General features: G+C 44.2%; 1 protein-coding gene across 5 annotated transcripts in view; it reads left to right on the forward strand.

Annotated features, from left to right (window-relative positions):
* The window catches only part of TMEM241 (transmembrane protein 241), a 111582-nt gene that overhangs the window by 51699 nt on the left and 33683 nt on the right, over positions 1-26200 (forward strand). Inside the window, exons 8-15 of one of the 5 annotated variants that reach the window (XM_059139305.1) lie at positions 875-923; positions 1704-1749; positions 3122-3157; positions 5950-5984; positions 11101-11191; positions 11808-11935; positions 14596-14665; positions 18388-18481. In XM_059139305.1, coding sequence (XP_058995288.1) covers positions 875-923; positions 1704-1749; positions 3122-3157; positions 5950-5984; positions 11101-11191; positions 11808-11935; positions 14596-14665; positions 18388-18481 — 549 coding nt within the window. The remainder of the gene's footprint in view (positions 1-874; positions 924-1703; positions 1750-3121; positions 3158-5949; positions 5985-11100; positions 11192-11807; positions 11936-14595; positions 14666-18387; positions 18482-26200) is intronic. The other 4 variants (XM_059139307.1, XM_059139306.1, XM_059139309.1 and 1 more) reach the window with 4 other exon arrangements.

Raw genomic sequence — 26200 nt, forward strand, 5'->3', positions numbered from 1 at the left:
AATGCTTCATGTACTTTATTTTATTCAAAATCTCGCAGTTGCCCAAGGAGGACTCTTACTGTCTCCATTGCATAGCTAAAGAGTAACAAGGCCCCCAAGTCACCAGCTAGTGAGTAAGTGGGGATCTTTCTGATGCTAGAGCCGGACTCTGCTCTCTGGACCTCAGTCTTGGAGGGCGAGGAGCAGATGGCCAGAAGAAGAAAGCAGGTGTGGGCACTGTCGTGGGGGTGTCCTGCCTTTCTAGGATTCAACTTTAGTGAGCACTATGTGCATGCCCCTGTGTAAATTCCTGCCCTTCTGGAATTGACAGGCTAGTGGGTGGTGGAGAAAGAGAGAGATGATACGTGAAACAGAGTGTAGTAAGTGAGATAAACTTCGACAGAGAAAAATACGGAGGGGAAGAAGAGAGGGAGTGCTCCTCAGCTGAGTTGGTAGGGGAAGCATTCAGGCTCGGGGAGTGCAAGTTCTTCCTCCGGGGGGCGTGCAGTAGATGGGACTGGTGGGGTTGACAGGGGCTTGTCCTAGAGATCCTTGGGTACCATGAGTTTGGATTTTATCCTGAAGTCACTGGGGACTACTGAATGATTTTAAGCAGTAGGTGACACCATCTGATTAGCCTTGTAGAGACACCGTGTGAAGGCAGTGTGGAGAACAGGAAAAGGGGTGCTGGAGGCAGAGAGCCCTATTAGGAAGATATCATAGACATCGAGGTGAGAAATGAGGATGGACTGGCCAAAGGCCCCAGAGTCCTGTCATGGCACCTTTGCTTGGCACCATTCACTGACATTTAGGGTTTCTGATGGCCACTCTGGGTCCCGTTTGTCCCTACTTGTAGCCATTTTATTATTACTATTTTTTAAATCCTGTGTTACAGTTTGACCCCGGTGGATATTTCTGGGCTGTAATTCACTTAATCTGCGTAGGTAAGTTTTAAAAGAACGCTTACTTAAATCATTGAGGCTTATTATTTAGACCTTATGATATACCCACTTTTGGAGACCTTGAACGATAGGAAGATTACAGACAAGGCGTCAAGGTTAAACTTAAATGGGCATTTTCTTATCTGATTTTCCTGTTAGGGCGTTTTTCTCAAATGTTCCCATTTCTGATATAGTCTCCTCTTTTTCTCGACAAACGTTAATTAACTCACCACGGCTCTGGCCTGCTTGCTCACGTCTACTTGAGGAACACTGGTTGGTCTTTAAAAATGGTGAGAAGAGATCCAGAAGTTTGTGTCAGAAACGCTGTCCTTCAGCAGCATACCCAAAGAGAGGGAAGCAGGGGAACTAAGAGGGCCATCTGACTTCATTTCCAGTCATCCGTTTAGTTTTTCCTGTCTGGAGTCTTAGGGGGAGCAGGGCCCTGCTTTGGCTACACACGGTTCAGAAATGCCGCGTGTCCCTTCCTCCTGTGCACCTGGCAAAGGAAGCTGAAACCTGCCTGTGAACTGTGTCCTTCTGCGGATCACGAGCCCTCCCAGCCCAGCCCTCTCTGTACTGAACGGTCATCACAGGGCATTACTGTACTGGCATCCTGGGCTCCCCCCCACAGAGCGGTGGTACCGCCCCCTGTCGGTGGGGTGGGAGGTGACCCTCTCGGGAAGAGCTGCCCTCGCCCTTGTGGTTTTCCTGCTTCCCCGCAGGTGCAGGCAGCCCCTTACGCAGAATGTCCTGTGCCAGTAACACGCACCGCTTCGTTTTCAGGGGCATATAAGATATTGCAGAAGGTCCGGAAACCCAGCGCACTAAGGTAAACCTTTTCTAGTGTGGTGGGTGGGTTGTTCAGTTCAAGCAAAGGGGTGAGACCCACGGTGTCGTGAGCTTGTTCTGTTCAGCTGGAGACTCTGCATGGCAATCGGGGGCCCCCAGGGCCATTTCTCCTGCTTTTGGGCCCTTGCATGCGGGCACCACCAGCACCTGATCCTACCCACTATCATCAGTAGGTGAAGAGCAGGGGAGCCCCTGGCCTCTTCCTGCAGGGGCAGCTGTTCAGATGACATTTTTATAAAAATTATGTGATCTGCTGCTTTGGGGCCCCAGTTTACTTCTTCCAGCTCAGAGGCCAACTTTTTGTTCTTGTTTCCTCAGCCCCTTTCTAACTTGACTTCTTTCAGACCCAGAAGTTCCCCCAGTCCTGAGCTCTGTGCTGGGGTAAAATGAGAGCTTTGTTGCTCAGTCAACACAGCAGACAACAGACAAATGTCAATGAAAGAGAGAGGAGTCCTGGCATGGGTCGGCCTGCAGCTGGGAGATTCAGCGGCCCCGGACTGGCCCCCTGGCCTCTGGGTTTTTGGGGTCACCAGAAGGACCCCTGGGAGGAGATTATATTCTCAGAGGTTGTGACTTTCAGTCCTTAGAACACCTTTTGTTCTTTCAGTGAAGGGCTTCTGCAGCAAAAAACCAGCGAAGTTGCCAGATAAAATATAGAATGCCCAGTTAAATTTGAATTTCAGGGAAGTAGTGAATCCTTTTTTTTTTTTTTTTTTTTTTTTTTTTGTTAGAGAGAGAGAGAGCTACAGAGCTCAAGCACAGGCAGACAGAGTGGCAGGCTAGAGGCAGATGGAGAAGCAGGCTCCCTGCCGAGCAAGGAGCCCGATGTGGGACTCGATCCCAGGACGCTGGGATCATGACCTGAGCCGAAGGCAGCCGTTTAACCAACTGAGCCACCCAGGTATCCCAGTGAGTCCTTTTTTTAGTATAACTGTAGCCCATGCAATATTTGGAGTATACTTGAACGGGATTCCTTATATGAGATTCAGATTTATTTGGGTGTCCTGTATTTTTATCTGTCAAATATGGTGGCCCTGGGAGCCAGTCAATGGCCTGAGAGACTTGACTCTCCTTTCGGAGTGGAAAATGTACATGTAGGAGATAATCTGTCACAGGTAAAAATGTTTGTGATAACTATTAACTAGGAAGTGTTTTTTTAAAAACAAGCCAGGAAAAAGTTTTGAATATAAAGTATACTTCATACAATTTATTGACAATTTTTAAATGTAGAAACTTAACCATAGATATAATTTACTAGAATATAATGCCTCTTTTGTGTATGTAAAACACTTCTGTTATTTTACATGTCTTATCTCTCTCTCTCTCTCTTTTTTTTTTTTCTAACTCCTTAGCGACATTGACCAGCAGTACTTAAACTATATGTTCAGGTAAAATATAACTTAAGTTTTCAAGAAACAACTCCTGTCTTTCTAGAGCTAACGGATTTTTAGTTCCCAATAATATTTTGATTAGAGAGTTCTGAGCCAGGGTGCCTACCAGAGAGGCAAGCTAAATAATTTGTGAGATGACTAGAAGTTGAGAAAACCAAATTGTAGTTCTATCCGTAGACCAGGCAAGAGGGACCTCTTTCTGGCTCCAGAGTTCAGAAGGCCATGCCTTTCCCCATGGGTGCTGAAGTCTGTAAGGCTAAGGGGACATTACTTCCCAGGGCCCACATCCTCCCTTCTAGCCTGGGACCTAGAATTCCCTGCTCAAGTGGTCCTGGGCTTGATTCCCAGGCCTTCTATCTTACCAGCACATTCCTAGACCCAAGAAGTGTCCAAAGACAGGGTATTAGTGGGGGACAGGGTATGCGTGGAGGGTGGACTTGCAGGCTCACCTGTCCACACACGAGTACGTGTCCTAGTGTGTGGGTTGGGCCTGAGGTGGAGACTGAAGGGAGCTCACCACGAGCCAGAAGCCAGAGGTTGGAGCTGTCCATGGCGCCGTATGGCATATGGATGAAGGAAGGAATAAAGGAGGAGGTTGGATCTGAGGCTGAAAATAAACAGAATGTCTAGAAATTTTAAGAAATTTAGGTAATTTATAAGGAATGAATATTATGGAATGCATGCCCAATACCATTTTTACAGACATTATTAAACGTTAAATATAAAATTATCATATGTTCCCTGTTGCTACTCCCCCCCCACACCACCATTTTGCAGATGAAACTGGGTGTGTGTGTGTGTGTGTCAGAGGGAAATAGACACGGGTTCTGTCAGGCTCTGACTTTGATTGGACTTCAACCTGTAGAGAACACATTTTTCTCCTCTTTCCCCATTATATTTCCTATATGGGAAAGAGAGGAAGGTTTTCTGTTTTGTTCATTGCCATATCCCCAAATTAGAACAGTAGCCGGCACTGACTGGACAGTCAATAAACAGCTGTTGAATGCATTTTAAAAGTCTGCTGTCTGTCATGATATGCCTTTTACAGGCTTATAATTTCTTCTTAGCGTTTACATGTCACATATAGTCTTAGAAATATAGGGAGCTTCAAGGTATAACCTATGCCCACCATGAATACTCTTAAGGTGAATAACTACAATTCCAAAAACATACGCAGTGCCTGCCCTATGTCTCGTCCCGCTAGGCACTTGGGATCCAGAAGGAATAAAATGTGGTTCTTTCCCATAGGAGGTCACAGTGGAGGAATTAGGAGTGGTATGCCAGTAGATTTGCCAAACTCCAACAGGAATGAGAGGATCAACCCTTTCATTTAATTATTTCTTCTTACTTTTGTCCCCTAATATTTTACTTTGGGAACATCCTTTGCGATGATGCCAGTGATGGGATTTGGGATACCAGAGCAAGCCCTGGGAGTTACTTGGGGATGGAAAGGGGCCTCCTCTGTCCTGCCATAGGAGTTCTAACCAAAAGGGGATCCAGTGAGATAAAATAATGGAGTGTGTATGTACAGGGTCCGTGTTTGCCAAAGAAAGAAGAGATGGCCAGCGAAGGACAGAACGTCTTTAGTCTTGTTTGTAGTGTGTGTGTGTTTTGCAGCTACGTGTAAGGCCTGTCTAACAAACCCACGACTTCTGAATGACCAGCATTCTCACTGCCTTTCTCCTGACCCTCCTCTCCTCCTGCCTCTTCGCATGGCACCCCTCCTCTGAGCCATCAGAGAACCTGCACTTCAGGGGCAGAGGAAAGGAAGAAATTGAGAAAAACTGAAATGGTGCAAGGAGTTAACCCCGGGGTAGAGAGGGGGCAGCCCTGTCACACTAACCGTGGCTTCCCTGTTCAAACTGTCCTCCACACTGCCTATAATGTCACCAGCTAGAGACTTTGATGGTTCTCCATCCTGGTGCCTTTGAGTGCACCCAGGGGTGTAAGTTTCCACCCAGGGAGAAAACCGGTTGATGCCCAGATCTTGCCCTTAGAGAGCCTAGCCAGGGTGTTGGCTATTCTGATGTCCAGCCAGCAGAAGGACCAGCGTAGGCTACCTGGCATTAAAATTTTTAAAAATTCCCTCCTATCCTTGGATAAAAAGTTGTATTCCTAACCTCTACCCAGATAGCCAGCTGGGCAGCATGGAATTGTGATGGAAGAAGGTGACTCTGGGGTGACCCAGGGCAGTGTGAAGGTGCAGTCGGCGGGTACTTCCTGGGAGACGGGAGAAGCTTCCAGAGAGGAAGATGGGAGAATACCAAGGACCAATAGGGCCAGTGTCAGAGAAACACTCCTCCTCTTCTTCATCCTTTTCGGTTCCATTGCCCATCAGTCCAGGTAGTTTCTAGGCACATGGTGGGTGGGATGGATCATCCTGTGGGAAATCTAGCTTACCTTCTACAGAACTAATTTTATGGTAATCACACATACCTCATGCTCAACAGCTAGTTTTTTCATTGCAGCCAATCTGTAATTGAGAGTCTGCTTTGTTGAGCTTATACATACTCTTGGCAGATTAGGTGAGCATGGTGATAACGGCCCAAGGCTGGCCTCAGAGTGGGGCGTGGGTCCTTGGCCCATCACGGCGTACGGTGAGCCCCCTTGCCCAAAACCGAGGCATGTCAGGAGATCTCACCCTCTCACTGTTGAGTGAGACCATTCTCTATGGATAATCAGCTTTTAGGCAGATTTCACTGTTTCTGAGCAGAATGGGCAGAAATGTGTGTTGTTGTTTTCTCGGTGCTGGGGGAAGACTTCTTACTGCTCTGCTCTTCCATTTTCAGCGTGGTGCTTCTGGGACTTGCGTCTCATCCCACAGGTAAGTCCGTTTGTTTTCTGTGGCCCATTCAACCCAGCGCTGTGACCCAGTTGTATCTCTGAGGGAGATTCTGTGAGAGAGCGTGGTTTGCCTGCCAGGATGGGAGCTCCGGGGTTAGGCATGGCCCACGTGCTGGAAACTGGTCTCAATGACCCCTTGTGGATCCATCGCCCGTGAATTTATTCTTACCCCTTCTTGAATTTTGTAGTCTGTGTTTTCATCTAGTGCGGCCTCAGCTGTCCAGACAGGCTTGTTATCTGCTGGATAAACTAGTGCTCATGTTCTCTTTTTCTAAAGTTCCTTCTTCAAACATCCAGAATTGCCTCAGTCCTAGTGGGAAAGGATTTGGTGGAAAAGTTCAGATTCACCCTACTGCCGACTGACATCCTTTCGTACATTTTCATCATACGCAATCATATGATATTCATCATTGATGAAGGAAGTCAGATTTTAAAGCTTACCTTTGCCCTGTTGGCTGCCTTGGTTATTTTATAATTGTTTCCCGGATTCAGGAATCACCTGCAATACTCTGTTCCATTGTGGTTTTTTACTCTGAAAGGTTTTGAAGTTAATGCCAAATGTCACGAAATAGTATCTGCGTGCGGTATGGCTGGAAATGCACATTTCATCAGTCAGGCTCCTTCAACCCATGTTTGTTGGCCGTTTGCTGGGCTTAAGGCATTTCCCAAGCCCTCAGAGTGTCAGTTAAAATGAGAAAGGTGAACTGGCTTATTTCTAAAGCCCTTTCCAGCTCCCGTTGTGCCCAAAACGATGACAGCTTTCTGCTGGTGCCTTTAGCTGTTTCAGATTATTTGAACTAGTCTCCCAAGGAAACTGTCGGTAGCAACGCAGTGTTTCTTGGTCGTATCTGACCCATCTGAACCCGTGTCTCATGAGGATACCTTGAATTTCTTTTCTCAGAGCCTTACTCCATACTTTCCCACTGTGATGCACACCTGCTGTTTTCTGCCCATTCCCCCAGCCTGGGGCTGTCTCCCGACTATGAGGTTTGCTGTTGAGTGCCCTCTGCACACTCGTGTTGAAAACCTATCCTTAGCAAAACAAAAATCATATGAAACCCATGATGTGAACGCTACCCGTTTCCCCTCACCTGTGCCACAGCTTCTATGCCTTGGCGCGTGCCTCCTGTCATTCTTTCATGCCGTCAGGAGGTCGCCATCCAAGAGATACTCACGAGCCCCCGAAGACCCTCCCCCTTGCAAAGAGGTTTTGGTCAAAGCCTTTGGAAGGTTCGTTGGTTCTCCTCGAGCTGCATGCACATTTGCTGCCTGTGGAATTAGTGGTGGACTGGGGTGACTAATTCTCACCTAAAGAAATCACTCTGCCTTTGGACTAAGAGGTGATGCTCGTTCATTTGTTACTCACGATTCTCAGAGCTGGAAGGAGTCTTAGTGATTATCTGCGTTGCCACCTTCTTTTGCAAATTGGGAACTTGGAGCCCGGAGCAGTTAAGGGATGTGGCCAAGGGGAGCAGGGGAGGCGTAGCGGAGAAAGACTGGAATTTAGGTCCTGACCCTTCTCCCAGGTTTTTCTTTTTAAATGCTTCTTTTTTCAGGGATCCTGTGGTTTATTAGAAAGTCTCCTGAGTGAGTGAATACTTAAATGCGATTTTTAAAAATTTCCTGTGAGAGCTTCTCTTGGATTTTGTTTTTACTTTGTTCTGTTTTTGAGAGAGAGAGAGAGAATGTCTGTGCATGCACACATGCGAGGGGCCAGGGAGCAGAGGGAGAAGGAGAGAGAGAATCTTAAGCAGGCTCCAGGCTCAGCGCAGAGCCCAATGTGGGGCTTGAACTCACAACCCTGAGATCACAACCTGAGCGGAAATCAAGAATCAGACATTTAACCGACTGAGCCACCCCAGGCTTCTCTTGGTTTGAGGGGCGTTTGTCCACCAGTTTCTGAGCATAGGGATGCTAGTAATAGTTTATACAGTTTGGCCAGCATTTCCACATTTCACCTTGAGTTACTGCTGAACTTTTAGGTTAGTGCAAGGATATACTCTCTGGGCACACAAAGTGGTCAACAGCTTATGGTCGTAGAATGGCCTGGGCAGAAGAGTAATTTAAGATAGGCTCCGGATTCTTTTTGAGGTGATGAAATGTTCTGGAATTCAGTAGTGGTGATGGTTGTACAACTCGGATAACATGCTAAAATCTACTGAATTTTTAAAAAAGATCTTATTTTTTTATTTGACAGAGACACAGCGTGAGAAAGAACAAGCAGTAGGGTGGGAGAGGGAGACGCAGGCTTCCCGCTGAGCAGGGAGCCTGATGGGGGGCTCGATCCTAGGACCCTGAGATCATGACCTGAGCCGAAGGCAGCTGCTCAACAACTGAGCCACCCAGGTGCCCCCAAACCACTGAATTTTTTTAAATGTATGGGGGTTATGGGGCTCCTGTGTGACTTGTTGGTTAGGGATCTGATTCTTGATTTTGGCTCAGGTCATGATCACAGAGTTGTGAGATTGAGTTCTGCATTCCCCTCCAAGCTGAACATGGAGCCTGCTTAAGATTCTTTCCTTCTCTCTCTCTCTTCTCCCTCTTCACTCTTTCTCTCTCTCCAAAAAAAAAAAAAAAAAAAAATGTATAGGGGCTAAAAAACAAATCACTCTTATTTTGAGAACCTGTTTGAAACTCAGTTATACCAGAAAAAGATATTTACAAAGATTAATTTTCCTCCAGATTATATTAAAAAAAAAAAAAAGCATGGACATCAGATGCTTAGTCCCATTCCTTCTGCAGGCTTTGGTCACTTGTCTGGTGAATGATTGATGGGTCTGTGGTGGGCAGCTCAGGGAGTTGTAAATCCTGTGGGATTCATCAGAGAGACTGGGCACACTTCTCCGGAGGGACTTCTAGATGTGGATGTTTGCTGTGTTGCAGTTTTTCAGGTGGCTGAGGGGATTGTCTCTGAAGAGGCCAGGCAGGTGAAGAAAGCCGGGCTCCTGAGAAGGATCTTGCTGGCCTGAAAGACCAGCTGTGACTCTGGTGGCAACAGACGAGGTGGTCTTGGCTTCTTGCTTGGCCTCTTGCTGTAGGTGGCTGAGGCTTCCCAGTGAAAGGATGCCCCAAAGCTGTAGGGATCAGGAGGCCTTCAGGCCTCAATATCAGGGTCAAGTGGAGGCCCTGGTGAAGGTGCGTGTGGGGTTCTGTACAAGCTGGTGTCTGCCTTCCAGAAGAAGCTGAAGATTTCCATCTATCCCAGCACAAAGTCCAGCTTCTAACCCACGAGGATCCCAAGGAAACACTGTAAAATTTCACCTATTTTTTGTGTATGAAGGTGTTCTGCGAGTGGTCACTGTGATCCCGTTTGTTGCTTTCTTAGAACTTCTAGAAATTGTATGCCAAGGGGCCTTAAAGACATAGATCAGTGTTTTTCTTTTTGCCTCTGGTCAGTGGGGTGCCACTGACTTGAAACCTTACTATCAATGGGCTGGTCCTTACGGGCTTGCTTGGATCAGGAATGTTGAGTAGCAAAACAATCCTGACTAGAATAGGGAAACTACTTGTGAAATCCACCTGAAAAGAAGACTGTCTAGATTTTGATTAACTTTAACTTTTAGAAACTCTCAGGGCTGCCACATAACAATTTTGATCTAGCTAAATAGTGCTCTGCTTTGAGGTTGTGCAGTGCACAACCTGAGCAACTGTAAGCAGTGGCTTTTTGCTTCAAAAAGCACTCAGGAATAGTAAAATGGTTGTATTTGTTGGGTAGAGTGGATCACTAAGGCAGATGGATGATTAAGGTAGAAATTTGAGTTGATGGACTCTCAGAATCTAGAAGAGTACTGGGGAGTCCATTTTCTCAGCTTTATAAAACTAGGTCAATTACCCTCAACTCTTTGATGGGTCCTGATAATGTTTTCTCATAACAGTATACAACTGATTACAAAGTTTAAGCAAATAAAACACTGGAGGAAAACCTCTCACCTCCAGAAGTACTCAAGGACTGCTGTGGTGGGACAGCTCTAGTTCCTTCTAATTTGTTACCTTTCTCATTGGACCCATGGGTGGTCTAGCCTGTTTTTAAGTTAGAGTGATCCTTTATTCTTTTCCCACTTGCTTATTACACTTTCCATCTAAAATGTCCCCAGCAGGGCCTGAGTATCAGGGAAAGCATATCCCTGAGTCCCCACACCTGCACCAGTTAAGACACAGTAAGCCCTTAGGGCTCGTGGGTGCAGTGTTTTTACGAAGGATCTGTTAACAGTTGATGGCACTTTTATTTTTAAAAAATTTTTAAAGTTTTATTTAAGTAATCTCTACACCCAATGTGGGGTTCAGATTCACAACCCCGAGATCAGGAGTTACTTGCTCTGAGCCAGGTGCCGCACAGTTGCTAATATTTTAAAGCAGGGCTTTGTTCCTTTCCATTTCTTTTCACCTCTTCTTTTTTTTCACTTGTATCTTAATTATTTAGTAGTACTTTTGAAGCATTAAAAAATTGAGGTATAGGGGCGCCAGTGTGGCTCAGCTGGTTAAGTGTCCAACTCTTGGTTTCCGCTCAGGTCATGATCTCAGGGTCGTGAGATCGAGTTCTGTGTCAGGCTCCACACTGAGCATGGAGTCAGCTTCAGATTCTCTTTCTACCTCTTCCTGTGCCCAACCCCCGCCCCGCTTGCATGTGCATACTGTATCTCTCAAAAAAATATTGAGGTATAATTTATGTATATGAAATGCACCTATCTTATGTCGATCAACTTTGACAAAGGTACACCTGTGTAGCTTACACTCCCATGAAGATATAGAGCATTTCTGTCACTATAGAAAGTTTCCTCCTGCCCCTTCCTCATTACCACCACCCAAGCCACCACGGATCTGATTACTGTTTATCCCGGAGCCTCATATAAATGGAAACACACAGAGAGTGTTCCTTTGTGTCTGGCTCTTTCTTCAGTGTAGCATTCTGAGATTTATCTAGGTTGTGTACGCTTCACTAACTGATTCCCTTTTATTACTGAGGAGGGCGCTAGTGTGCAAACGTCACGCCTTTTGTTTATCCGTCTGCCTGCTGATGCTTGCTTGCAGGGTTTCCAGTTTTTGGCTATTATGAATAAAGCTTCCATGAACATTCTTGTTTCAATTTCTTTTTAAAGATTTATTTTTAGGTAATCTGTACACCCAACGTGGGACTCGAACCTACAAACCTGAGATCAAGTCACACATTCTCCCGACCGAGCCAGCCAGGTGCCTTCCCCCACGGATGTTCTTATACAAGACTTTTTTGTGGACTTATGTTTTCATGTCTCTTTGATAAATACCTAGGAATAGAATTTCTGTGTCTTAGAATAGATGTACCTTTAACTTTTAAGAGAGTGCCAGTTTTCTGAAGTGTTTCTACCATTTTACACTCCTACTCAGCAGTGTCAGAGAGTTCCAGTTCCTCCACATTGTCACTAATGTTTGGTGTTCAGTCTTATTTTAGCTAGTCTGCTTGGTCTCTTGATAATAATGCCCTTGACTGAGCTGCCCTTCTCACTCATTCCCGAGTGCCTGGAAAGAGAAGTGCTTCTGTAGTTGCAGATATGGCCCTTTGGGTCATATTTGTAAGTGCACTGGGAGACGGTGGTAGGGATCAGGTAGATGGTTTTCTTTATCTGGAGTGCAGACCCTGCCACATTGCCCCCTTCGGGTACTGCGTTTGCTCCTTGGTGGATGGAATCCACCTTCCCCTCCTGTCATTTAACCTCATGATTCACGCAGAGGCTTCAAGAACCTTGCTTCCCCTTGGACCATTTTAAGCACTAGTGGAGAAGAGAAATTATTCTTCTGTTTGAAAGTTTGCATTTTGTCTTTGTATCAGGCCCCCTCTGTTGTGTGTTCAAGAGGGAGGATTTCAAGGGCCCAGAGAGCAGAGAGACCCACAGGAACCGGACCCAGAAATGACCTTGCTGCCTGGTGTGCCTATTGCTTATGTGCGAGACAAAGCAGGTAGTGCTGATTACTTCTTGGACCCGACCTTCCATTTTCCTGCTGGTTCCCAGGGCTAAAATCTGGTGAGAGGAAGTTCTCTTGATGTTCAAATATCTGTTAGTCTTGACTGTGGTAAGATGGGGCCACACTTTTCCCTGTGGCTGTTTCATGCTCTGATTGTCAGAGAAATTGAATTCACTCCCTCAGTCTGAAGTCAGTAGAATTTTAACCGTGGCCCACAAAAGCACCGGTCATTCCGTGATGAGCACAGGGCAGTGTCTGGAAGTGTTTGGTCACTATCTGTCCACCTGTAATGAATATGCTACGTAATTTATGCTGTAATTGTGCCTTCCACGATAGCTGGTGCAGGGGTGTTGTCTTTTGAGCACCTTTACCAATTTTCCAGGTCCCTGGTGGTCGTTGTCATGAGTTTGGGCTGGCCAGCCCCACGCTGCCTCATCGTCAGGGCCCTCTGTAGCGCGGTCATTAACCTCTGCCGGGTGGAGGTGGCGTGTCTCCTGCTTTTTGAAGAATTGGGGAAAAGGAGGAGCCAGGCTAACGGCATCAGAGGGGAAGCATTTGGGGCACATTTAAAATTAAGGACCAGCAGAGCCAATTAGGGGAGCATTCTCTGCAGAGGAAGGCAAGGGGAGTTGTTTGCTTTCATGAGCTGCTGGTTCAGTAGCACTCAGCTGAGGCCGGGGTTCGTCCTAACACCACGGGTATGAGGGGAGTAGGGGCTGGGCAGGCTGCCAGTGCGCAGCGAACCCCATGCCAATGGGAGTCTGGGTGCCAAGAGAAGCAGTGCCCGAGGAGTCTTGAGGCCCTGCACTCAGCTTATCTCCTCTCTGCCCTTCTCATCACCACACGACTGCACTGCCATGTCCCTCACACTGAAAGGGAAGCTGGAAGGGGGCCAAGAACCACAGCTGCCAGAGAGACAGAGCGAAGCCCTGCATGGACTGTCCCTTTGCCCGCCTGCACAGGGATGCTGTGGCCGCCCTCTGGGGCTGGGGTGCCCCCAGTTGCCTCCCTGTCGCTTCTGCGTGGAAAAGGACCCCCACAGAAATCATGCTCTTCATGCCACGAGCCTGATGATGTCATTTGCAAAGCCCCTCCATGAGGCAAAGCGCCGGCCATGGGGACCATGGAAGCCTTCAGGGGAGCCGTGGCAGGAAGAAAGCGAGTGCTCTGAACCTCTTGTTGGGCTGCATGAAAACCAGATCCCAGGAGACCCTCCCCTTTGTTGTTAAGCACACACACATATGTACAAACGAAACAAAACAAAACAAAACCATAGTTGTGATAAAAAACAAAAACAAAAACAAAACCCTCTAGGGAAACGGAATTCAGGACTTTCCTTCCCAAGCAGTGGTTGAATTATTTGAAATTGGTTCGATCTCTAAGGAAATGTAGCAGCCCCTTGTGTCTTGTTCTGAAACTCTTGATTTAAGTGCAGCAGTGAACGAATGACGGTCTCTAAGTTGTTACACTGAGCACCTAACGTGCTGTGTCCTTAGGAAGATCGCCTTTCTTGCTCCGCTCCATCCAAATCTGAACGACAGGGGGTCTGAAGGTCTGCCTCCTCTCGAGTCTCAGAAACTCCAGCTTCGGGAGGATGAGGCTCTCTGCTGTGGAAAGGCTTAATTCCTTTTCTCTGGACATTTTTGGAAGGCTTTCTGCTTTTTTAATCTCCTGACTTCTTGTTTGCGACCAAGTTCACATTCCAGAGAGGGAAGCGGCCAAAATGTGTGATTATTTCCTCTTGCACCAAGTGGAACTAAAAGAATGAACTTACTTCACTAGAAATAAATGTACCCTTTAGACCTTAAACCCGAATGAGTAAGCATGGTTGGTCTGGCCCCTCTGCCGTCTGTGCAGTAATTAAACACAGAATGAGAAAAAGATGTCAGAGGCATGCATTCCTAATCTTTTTTTAGACATAAGGCAGAAAAGAATAGACCACATTTTTTTTTTTTTTTTAAAGATTCTTTCCGTCCTACACTCTGCCTTGGGCAGGGATGGCCACCAGGTGATGAGCAAAGACTAGGGTTTGGAGTGACTGGGTGTACGTTCTGGCTTCCCCGTTCAAGAGTTGTGCAGTCCTAGGGGCGCCTGGGTGGCTCAGTGGATTAAGCCGCTGCCTTCGGCTCAGGTCATGATCTCAGGGTCCTGGGATCGAGCCCCGCATCGGGCTCTTTGCTCAGCGGGAGCCTGCTTCTCTCTCTCTCTCTCTGCCTGACTCTCCGCCTACTTGTGATCTCTCTCTCTCTGTCAAATAAATAAATAAATAAATAAAATCTTAAAAAAAAAAAAAAAAAAAAAAGAGTTGTGCAGTCCTAGACAAATCCTTAACTTCTCTGACCACCAACTGAATGGGGAGCCTGGAATACCAGAGAGTTATTGCAAGGACTGAAAGAGATGTAGTATGTAGACCCTTTAGCGTATGGGCCCATGCAGGGCAGACTCATGCTAAACAGGCATTCCGATCATCATTCTCTTACTTTAAGATGATTTAAGCCATTAACACAGAAACACTGGGAATGGCAGAGGGAATTCAGTGCCGGGCGGCTCAGTGTTCCGATGGCTGCTGTGCTAAAGACCTCACCTGTGTGTCCTGGGGCAGCTGGGGGCAGGGTGTGTGGGGGCCATTGTCTCACCCTTGCTGTGACCCTCAGGTGACCTCTTCAGCGTCCCGGACTTCCCGTTCCTGTATTTCTACAGATTCCATGGCAGCTGCTGTGCCAGGTAAGCTTAACGCATAACCCCCTGGCCCTGTTAATTTGTCTAATTACAAGTTAGGGGCTGTACTAGTGGTATCTTTGTCAAGTCCAGGGTCACAGCCAGTTATCCAGATGAGGGGCAGAAGAGAGCAGTGGCCAGGCAGGAAGCAGCCCCCTCAGTCATGCACGGGTTGTCATCAACGTCCTTAGGTGCTCAGGGCTGGATTGGGGCCTGGAGGACCTGTGTTCTGTGGAAGTTCCTTGGCCAGAGCAATGCTTTCCAAACTTGCAGAAGAGCTGAGAACCCTGCACTGTTTTTATCTCCACAAGCCATTCCTAAACAGCACTTCAGTGTATAAAATGATGCATCAGATTCAGTTCAAGGGAGGATTTGGGGCCAGAATTACACCCACTCAGCTTCCTCTGTGGCCCTTGCCTTGTCCCTAAAGGGCGGCCTCCCCAAAACCTTGACTGAATCCTAAGACTCTGAGGAACAGGTTTTGGAAGCCAGTGACTAGGAGACATCTAGACGACAAAGTGACCCTTACTATGTGGCCTTGGGAGGTACATCCCGGTGGGATGGGTATGTATAGATGGAGTTCAGACCCGCCCTCTCCCTACTTTCTTGCCATGAGTCCCATATTGCTTGACTTTCTCCTGCTGAGAAATGGAAAGGCTGGATAGCCACGCGGGGTGGGTTCTGCTGGGGTGGGAAGCCCAGTGTTGGGTTGGATGCCCCTTGCTGCTTGCTAGTGTGTTTGCTCTTTGGGGGAGCTGTCATTCTTCCAAGCCTTGGCTGAGTTTTCTCATCTGTAAAGTGGAAAGATAGTATCACTCCAGGTGATCACATATACTAAGTAAGGTGAGTAAGCCCTCAGCACCTCGCCTGGCCCGGGAGACAATGGCCTTTATTGTCCTGTTCAGCTTGGCTGTAATTAGCTCAAGTGTCCATAGACCATAAGCAACGGCTAAGCTAGACCACTTCACATGTAAAAGGCTGTACCTTGTGAGGCAGTGATTCCTTGCAGAGACCAGGAGCTGGTGTGCAGCTGCGTCCTGTTTCTGATAGGGGTGTGTTAGAACAACAATAACAAAAATCAATATTGTACAGTTTGCTTTTGCCTTTGAGCCTCAGAATGACTTGTCATCCTCAGCTAACTTTCAGGAAAATACTGATAATTCATCTTCCCAGTTGCTATCAGTTTGGTCAGACCTTGTCAGCTGCCCGTTAGCTGGAATCAGGTGGCGTGAGTGTGTGTGCTGCTCCCATGTCCATGGACTTGTTTCTCTCTGGGTCCGGTCTTCTGGCAGCTCCAGCAAACACAGTACGGAGGGGAGTGCAAATGCCATGCGGTTCGTTGAAACAGCAGCACGGTTCCTAGGCCGTCGATGCTGGCTTTGTGGGGTGATAGTCTGGCTCCATTTCTGCCTCTTTTAATCTGCATCTTCCTTACAACCCAGCATGAACAATCAGGGTTTTACTTAAAAGATTTGGGAATCTTTGCTTGAGTTGATATGAAACTATTCTGTTCTCCCCACTCCCACCCGGTTGCAGTGTGTATCCATTTTCCTGTCATCTTATGATTCATCTACTTCCATATCTCAGACTAAGTGTTGTCACCTTCAGAGGTCCTGGAGGAACTCAGAAGGAGTCATGAAGGCCTGGGGGGATGGTGGTAGCCATCACCCAGAGACACATTAATGGGGAGCCCACAATCTTTTTCTTCTGGGATCCTCCCATTGCTCTTAAGGTCGGCCTCTGGGTGAGGTGTAGAAGAGCTGAGTGTGGAAAGAGACAGAGAGGGACCCGTGAGTAATTTGGAAATCATTCACAGACATACCAGTCAAAGGATGGGAAGGGGTCGTGGATACTTTCCCAAGCGTGTTGGGCATGGGAGTGACTCTGTTCTAGCAGAGTCTGTGCTAAGGGGAAAAGGGACGTGGAATTTTGCCCTTCCTCTGGCAAGATTCCACGTCCCTTTTCCTGCAAAGTTGTTTCCTTCCTTGGGGCAGGAGTGAAGCTAGCAGGAGCAGCCCTGCGCTGCCCACCTTATTTTCCACTGCCAACCTCACAGTGGCCGTGGGCACCTTCAGCATCGCTCTCTATCTTTGGGTCAAGAACGGATCTTTACGGTGAAGTGTGGACCTTCTCACCATGGAGAATCTTTGAAAGAGCCAGGAAACCTGGATGCTGATAGGCTAGGGAGGCTTTCTGTTCTGAAAAGTCTGATTTCCGTCAGATAGGATGAGGACCACTTTGCTTATTCCTACTTCAACACAGAACCTGAGGCAAGAAGAAAGGGAGAAGAGAGGGATGAGTCAAGGTCATGAGGGTCAGTGGGCACAGTCCAGGTCACTCAGTTTTTAGCCTGCTGCTTACCCACTAGACCTCCTTACCTTTCAGGTATGAATGACTGACCATCTTCGTGCATAGCTGCCCAGCCTCCCATGATGGCAAATACAAATCTGAACCAACTTTGCAGGTCATCAGGGCCCAACAGGCTGAAATTTACACAAGGGAGCCCTCATCCCTGTCCTTGGTCCTGCCCCAGGAATGTGGCTGTGAACTAATCTAATGTAATGAAGAGAAGGCACACATTTCCATGAAATTTGATCTTACAGGTGTTTAATTCCCTCCAGCCTGCTTCTGAGTACACCTGTCAAACATCTTTGTCCTAGGCACCATGTCAAACATCTGTGGCCAAGGCACCATGTTTGGCTCTGTTGGGGAAAACACAGAGAAGCCCAAGATTGGGGCCTGCCCTCTCAGAGCTTATGACCTGAGTGAGGCCCCACAGCTGTTTCTATAATAAACATGAGATAACAGGGTGGTGTTTGAGACCCTGAGATACAAATGACCTATAGCTCATAGGACCTGCCTCTATGGTTTGGGGTACAACTGCAGTCATATCTCTTGCTTTTCGATTTCTAGTAAGTCACACTCAAACCTCTGTGTACATATATTTACAGGAAGTCAACGTCTATCATGGTGTCTCTCTGTTGCACTCTATTCCCCAATTGCCCAGCCTCCAAATGCAAGGAAGAGTGACCATTCTGTTAGAGTGCCCTTCGCTTTGTCCTTGACCACACAGTGATGCATTCAGAAGTGGTTCCAGCACAGGCCACTACTTCCTGGTCCACTGCTGCGCCAATGCCTTGCTGCTCCCGATCTCTAGAACACCCCATGGGGCATGGTCTCTCAGGTCAAAACATGTGGGCTTAGGCATCATTCCCAAAGGATTGCATCTGCATAGCTTAGCCTGGTTTGGGGGACATTTGCTCCTGGAGCCAGCCCTCCCCTTCAGATTCTTACCTTGAACCCAGGAGTCAGTCCAGACCCTCTGTCCCCATATGGTGAGTTTTGCTTTGGAAGTCTTTTTCTGGCAGTTTGTTTTCCTTGAAAAAAGATGAAGCTCTACCTTGGCAAGCACTGTGCTCCAGAAATAATATGGAAGGAGCAGGAGGTATCGTCCGCCACGCTTTTCTTCTTTCATGATTTAGTCAGAGACTTCCCAAGTTTCTGTACTCTCTCCCTCTCTCCCCCACTGCCCACTACCCAGTGGAACTCTCTTATCATAGCTCCTTAAAAAATTAGAGCTTCCTGGGTTTTTAAATGCAGAGATCACTAGAAAACCCAGATGAAATACAGGTTCTGTAGTAATTAGAAACTGGTAAAATGTAAGAGAAAATAGCTGTTGGCTACAGGAAGACAATTCTCACTTACAAAAGAATATTTTCTCCTTCCAGTGGATTGTTAGGATTCTTTCTCATGCTCAGCACAATGAAGCTGAAAAGCCTTATGGCCCCAGGGCAGTGTGCAGCCTGGATTTTCTTTGCTAAGGTAAGAAAGAGGGAAGGGGAGGGAGGAGATTGATCTCAGGAGCCTTGATGTCTAGTGTTCTTGGAACATGTGTGACATCATGTGTGATCTTCGTGAAGTCACTTCCAGTCATGGGCCCTGAGCCTGAACCTTTAGTCATTCTGATGACAATTTCCAAGGTCCTCTGCCTATTATATCAGCATAATCTTTATTGCACACCTGGAAGCGATAATCCCCTTATCTTCCCTGAGCCTTAATTTCCCCCATCTGAACATGAGAGGTTTTGCCCCCAGAAATCTCTAAGTCTTCTCCAGTTCTTACGAGACTGGATTCCTGGATACATGAGGTAGGTCTTCTCGGGGCCGTGAGGGTGTCCAGAGCCCATATGGTTTGCTTGATAGGCCTCAGTCTGTCAGGGGTGGTAGAGAAAGGAAAACAGACACATGGCCAGGTAGGAGGACTTTGATGAAGCCTTTGGACAGCAGACTATTATAAGAATGCCCGCTGCACATCTGATGATTATGGCTGAGACATAAGATAGAGAGGTGGGAAAATAAGGAGCAGAAAAAGCACCTGTGGGATGCTCAATCGTGACTGAAATGCTTTGGGACTAACTTTTTTCTAGCGGAGCATTTCATTTCTCTCGTGTCTGTGAAGGAGTCGAGTTGCAAAGCCCTATGTGCTGCTTCTGAGAAATGAGATTTCTTCTTCTTTTTTTTTTAAATTTAATTTATTTATTTGTTGGAGAGAGAGAGAGAGAACACACAAGCTGGGGGAGCAGCAGGCAGAGGGAGAGAGAGAAGCAGGACTCCACCCCAGGACCCTGGGATCATGACCTGAGCCAAAGGCAGATGCTTAACTGACTGAGCCACGCAGGTGTCCCGAGAAAGGAGATTTCTTAATTTAACCTAATGAAATAATCATTTAAGGTCATACCTTTAGTCATCTCTATGTTTGTTGGTTGATTTTTTTTCTCCTCAGAAAACAAAACCAAACATTTTTCTTCAAAAACAACATTTCACAGTAATATTTTCACCTCCATAGATCTGCTTTTTAGCTGCAGTAATAATTCTAATTATAGTAAAATGTAAAGAGTGGTTGAGAGACTGACTTCCAGCATGACGGAATGAGGAGGTTGACAAATCCTCCTCCCCAAAAGTAACTGGACAGCTGGAAAAAGATTGTAAAAATATCCATTTCAGCTCTCTAAAAATTGACAAAAGGCATACAACAAACTGAGAAAGCAAGCATTTGTTCATGAAAACTGCAAAACTTTGGGTAGGAACAACATGAGCCTGTGGTGGTCTTCTCTCAGGTCGTTCCCGTTCGCTCCTCCCCAGCTCTGTCAGTGTGATATTTCAACCAGATGGGGCAGGCTGTGAAAACCAGCAGCCTTGCTGCTGCTTCCAGAATACTCTGTTTGGCATATTTTTAGTTAAATCCGCCATTGTCAGTGGTAACTCGGTAAGAAGAGCCAGTAACTCCACCATCTTGAGTTTCCAGTCCTCTTGGGGGCAAGCAATGGACCAGTGGTCTAGCTGAGGACTAAATAGGTAGGTGGGGGAGGTGAGACAGCCAGCAGGGGTTTGATAGCTCTTCATGTGTCCCAGATTGACCGTAGTCTGTGTGCACGAGCGGCAGAGATGGAGTGTGCCCAAAACACCCACATGTCCCTGGCCAGCAGAGCCTGCATGCACACGCAGGAGATGGGAGAGAGCCAGCAAAAGCTGGGGCAGACATGAAAAACTTCAGCCTGAATTTTGAGTGTGCTCCCCAGCCCACACACAGTCAGAAGCAGAGAGAACAAGCCTTTCTGGCTGAAAGTGTTTGAACAAAACCTCCAACTAGTCTTTGCTCAAACACTAAGCTATGCAGACATGGGGATGACTTCTAGAAAGCCAGAAAAAGCTTAAAAATAAAAAGAAGGAGAAAAAAAAAAAACTGAGTAAAGGACATTAGCAACTCTACCTTATATGGGAGACTAATTTCATAGACTTAGTCCAGGGAAATTACTAAACAAGCAAAATAATAATACCAATGACGATACACTGAGAAAAGTCAGAATCCAAAGTTGCTATCCTTTATTATCTAAAATGTCCAATATTCAAAAGCAAAAAAGTTAGGGGTATTCAAAGAAACAAGAAAGCATGATCCATATACAGGAAAAAAGCAATTAATAGGACCTATGTCTAAGTGTCCTCCGATGTAGGACTTAGCAGAAAAAGACTGCAAAGCAGATATTTACACTTAGAAATCTAAATTAAAAGAAAGACTCAATGAATAAGGCTCTCAATAAAGAGCTAGAGATGATTAAAAAAAAAAGAGAGAGAGAGAGAGAGCCCCAAGTAGAAATTCTGGAGTTGAGAAATACAATAACTAAAATGAAATGAAATGAAAAAGTCTGTGGAGGTACTCAATAACAGATTTATTTTTTTTTAAATATATATATTTTTAAATATTTTATTTATTTATTTGAGAGAGACAGAGAACATGAGACAGGAGAAGGTCAGAGGGAGAAACTGACTCCCTGCAGAGCTGGGAGCCTGATGTGGGACTCGATCCTGGAACTCTGGGATCATGACCTGAGCTGAAGACAGTTGCTTAAACAACTGAGTCACCCAGGCACCCTCAATAACAGATTTAAATGGCAGAAGGAAAAATACATGACGCAAAAATATGTGGAGCAAAATACATTATTCAATCTAAGAGCAAAGATTTTTAGTAATTGAAGAATTATGAACAGAAGTTCAGAGACCTGTGAGACAGTATCAAGCATATCAACATATATGTTATGAGAGTTCCAGAGGAAAAGAAAACTGGTGTAGAAAAAAAAATATGATCAGTGGATGACTTATCAAAAACTATGGAAGCTCAAAGGCAATAGGATAACATATCCAACACACTGAAAGAAAAAATCTGTCAACCAGGAATTCTACATACAGCAAAACTGTCCTTCAAATATGAATGAGAAATCAAGACATTCCCAGGTAAAGACTAAGAGATTTATTGCTAGCTGCTGTATCAGTAGTTATATTAAATGTGAGCAGACTAATTATCGCACTCAAAAAGCAAAGATTGTCAGACTTGATAAAAAAGCAAGATGCACCTGTATGCTGTCTGCCAAAGACACACCTTAGATTCAAAGACATAAATAGGATAAAAGTAAAAGGCTAGAAAATCATAACCATGCAAACAGTAGCTTATTAGCAAGCTAGCTGGAGTAACTATATTAAAATCAGACAAAATAGACTTTATGACAAGAAATATTACTAGGGAAAAACAAAGACATTTATTAATTATAAAAGCATTGGTACACTAGAAAGAAATGATAGTTCTAAATGTATGCACCTAACAACAGCACCCCACATATGTGAAGCAAAAGCAAAAAGTCACAAAATAGAAAGGAGAAATAAATTATTCAACAATAATAGAGATGCCAATCCTGCACTCTCAAAGGTGGTAGAAAAGCAAGGATATAGAATCTACAGATGACTTGAACAATACTATCAACCAGCTTGTCATAACGAACATATGCTGCTCTACCCATTGACTGCAGAGAACACATTCTTCTCAAACACACGTGACACTTTCTTCAGGATAGATGTTATGCTGGGTCACAGAACAAGCCTCAGTAAATTTAAAAAGACTGAAATCATGTAGACTGTGTTCTTTGGCCACAGTAGAATTATATCAGAAATTTACAACAGAATAAAAATCTAGGAAAATACCCTATTTATTTGGAAATTAAATAACATACCTCTAAATAGCTCATGGGGCAAAGATGACATCACAAGGGAAAATAAAAGTATTTTGAACCAAATGAAAATAAACCCACACAATATGTCAACATTTATGGGCTACAATTATAAAGTATTACTCAGAGGGAAATTCATAGCTATAAACACCCCTATCAGAAAAAAGAAAAGTCTCAAATTGTAATCTGAGCTTCTACCTTAAGAAACTAGAAAAAGAGCAAATTAAACCCATAGCAAGCAGTAGGAAGGATATGTTGAAGTTTAAAGTAGAAATTAGGGACACTTGTGTGGCTCAGTGGGTTAAGCCTCTGCCTTTGGCTCAGGTCATGATCTCAGGGTCCTGGGATCGAACCTCACATCGGGCTCTCTGCTCAGTAGAGAGCCTGCTTCCCCTTCTCTCTGCCTGCCTTTCTGCCTATTTGATTTCTCTCTCTGTGTCAAATAAACAAATAAAAATATTTTTTAAAAATTAAAAAGTAGAAATTAATGAAATACAAAACAGAAAAACAAGGAAAATCAGTGTTGGTTCCCTGAAAACAGCAACAAAATTGATTTTTTATTATTTATTATTTATTATGAGTAACTTTCTTCATTCACATTATGCCAGCAAATGAGACAATTTAGAGCAATGGACAAATTCCTAGAAAGGTACAAACTAGGAAAATTGACTCAAGAATAAATAGAAAATCCAAATAAACTCCTCTAACAAGTAAATAAATGTAAGTAGTAATTAAAAATCTTTCCACAAAGAAGAGCTCGGACCCAAGAGACTTTACTGATGAATTCTATCAAATATTTTTAAATGAAATATTTTTTCTTTACAAATTCTTTTAGAAAGCAGAGGAAAGAGAATATCACCCAATTTATTCTATAAGGTGAGTTACCTGGATACTAAAGCCAGACAAAAGAAAATAATAAGAAAACTATAGACCAATATTCTTCATGAACACAGATCTTGAGCAAAATAGTAACAAGCCAAATATGACAACATATAAAAATAATTTTATACCATGATCAAGTGATACTTATCAGGAATACAAAGTTGGTTTAACAAATAAAAATTAATATAATACATTATATTTATAGAATAAAGATTTTTAAAAGCAGCCACGTCAATAGGTGCAGAAAAATCACTTAATAAAATCCTATGTCCATTCATGATAAAAACTTGGAACACACTAGTAATAGAAGGGAATCTTCTTAACCTGATAAAAGGCATATGTGAAAAATCTATTGTTAACATTATAGCAAATGGTGAAAGACTTTCCCTCTAAGATTGGGAACAGCTCACTTCTATTGAGCAGGGCAATAAGACCAAAAAAAAAAAAAAAGGGGGTAGCCAGGTTAGAAAGAAAGAAATTAAATTATATTCACAGATGACATTCTCCTGTATGTAGAAAATCCTAAGAAATTAGAAAAACATTAGTTGAACTAATAAAAAATTTATCAAAGTCTCAGGATACAAGATCAATGTACAAAAATCAGTTGTAGTTTTATGTATTAGTAATGAACAGTCATGTTCGTAAAAATGGAATTAGGAAAACAAGTCCATTTATAATAGCATTACAAATAATACGTAGGGACTTAACAAAGAAGTTCAAGACTGAAAACTGTAAAATCTCTCTAAGAGAAATGTAAGAAGATCTCAATAAATGGAGAGACTCAATGTTGGTAAGATGGAAGTTCTTCCCAAGTCGATCAATAGATTCAATGTAATTCCTATCAAAATCCCAGAAATCACTTTTTTATGAATTCACAAACTGATCCTAAAGTGTATTTGGAGATGCAATAGCCAAAACAGTTTTGAAAAAGAAAACGTTGGGGTGGAAAACTCACTGTAAAGCTAGAATCATCCAGACATTATGGTATTGGTATAAGGAGAGGAATTTACAGTCTGTTGACTTTCAGTATGGGTGCCAAGGCAATTGAACAGGGAAAGGATTTTCTTATAACAAATGGTGCTGGAAAAATCAAATATCTATATGCCAAAAAAAGGTACTTAGACCCTCATCTCACATCATCAACTCAGCCATGGATCGTGAACCTAAAAGTAGGCACTAAAACTAGAAAACTCTTAGAAGAAAACACAGGAAATGTAACTGACCTTGGTTTAAGCCAAGAGTTCTTAGATATGACACCAAAAGCATAAGCCACAAAGTAATTGATAAATTAGACTTCTTTGAAATTAAAATATTTTATAATCAAATTAATGGTCAAAAGACACTGTTAAGAAAATGAAAAGACATAGCCTCGGAGAAAAGATTTATAAATTATATATCTGATTAAGGACTTGTTTCTGAAATGTCTAAAGAATTCTTTTTTTTTTTTAAAGATTTTATTTATTCATTTGACAGAAATCACAAGCAGGCAGAGAGGCAAGGAAGCAGGCTCCCTGCTGAGCAGAGAGCCCGATGCAGGGCTCAATCCCAGGACCCTGTAACCATGACCCGGGCCGAAGGCAGAGGCTTTAACCCACTGAGCCACACAGGCGCCCCTGTCTAAGGAATTTTTACACTTTAATGAGACTACATAAAACCCAATTAAAAAGTGATCAGGGGCACCTTGGTGGCACATTTGGTTAGACGTCCAATTCTTGGTTTCGGCTCAGGTTGTGATCTCAGGATCATGAGATCGAGCCCCTTACCAGGCTCCCTGGTCATTTTGGAGTCTGCTTAAGACTCAGTCCCTTTCTCCCACTGCCCATCTTCCCTGCACATTCTCTTTCTCTCTCTCTCAAATAAATAAATCTTTTTTAAAAAATAAAAAACAAAAAAATGGTCAAAAGAGGTTGACTCCTTTGACCACTTTTTTGTTCTATATATATATATGTATGTGTGTAATGGGATATTACTCAGGCATAAAAAATGATATCTTGCCACTTACAATAATGTGGTTGGAGCTGGAGAGTATGATGCTCAAGAGGAAGACAGATACAATATGATTTGTTTATGATTATTATTATCTATGAAATCTTTATGATTTCACACATACGTGAAATTTAAGAAAACAAATGAGAAAATGGGAAAATAGAGAGAAAGGCAAACCAAGAAACAGACTCTTACCTATAGAGAACAAACTGATGGTTACTAGGGGCGAGGTGAAAGGGGATTGGGTGAACTAGGTGATGGGGATTAAGGAGTGAACGTGCTGTTATAAGCACCAGGTGATGTACGGAAGTGCTGAGTCACTATACTGTATATCTGAAACTAACATTACACACTACAGTAACTAATTGGAATCTAAAAAAAAAAAAAGTTAAATGTAAGAAAAAAAAGGAAAAAAGATGTGAGTAGACATTTTACCAAAGAAGATATTTGATTGGTTCATCAAGTCCATGAAAAGGAGCTCGTTGTCATTAGTTATCAGGAAAATGCAGATTAAAAAACCATGACAAGATACCACGACACACTCACTCGGATGGTTATAATAAAAAAATATAGATGACATCCAGTGCTGACAAGGATGTGGGGAAACTGGGACCCTCACAAATTACTGATCAGGATGTAAAATGGTATAGCCACTTTAGAAAACCATCTTGCTAGTTTCTTACAATGTTAAACATAAACCAACTCTACAACTCAGCAGTTCTGTTCCTAGAAATCTACCCAAGAGAAATGAAAACAAAGAGACTTTAACACGAATGCTCAGAACGACCTTGTTCATAGTAGCTCCAAACTGGACACAATCTTAGTGTCCATCAGCTGGGGAATGTGTGCAGAGGATTTGCTGCATACATGTGATGGGATACTATTTGGTGATAAAGAGGAATGGGCTGTTAATACATTCGTATGCCACGGATGAATCTCAAGAACGTTATGGCCAATGAAAGAAGCAGGTCACAAAAAAATACATATAGTATGATACCATTTCTGTGAAATTTCCGAAAAAGGCAAATGTAGAGAGAGAGCACAGTGATGGTTTCTTGGAGCAGAGATTGACTAAAATAGGCTCAAGGAAGTTTTTTTTTTTTGGTAATGGAAATGTT

Source organism: Mustela lutreola, chromosome 11 (genome assembly GCF_030435805.1).
Source record: "Mustela lutreola isolate mMusLut2 chromosome 11, mMusLut2.pri, whole genome shotgun sequence".
In the NCBI taxonomy this organism is placed as follows: Eukaryota; Metazoa; Chordata; class Mammalia; order Carnivora; family Mustelidae; genus Mustela; species Mustela lutreola.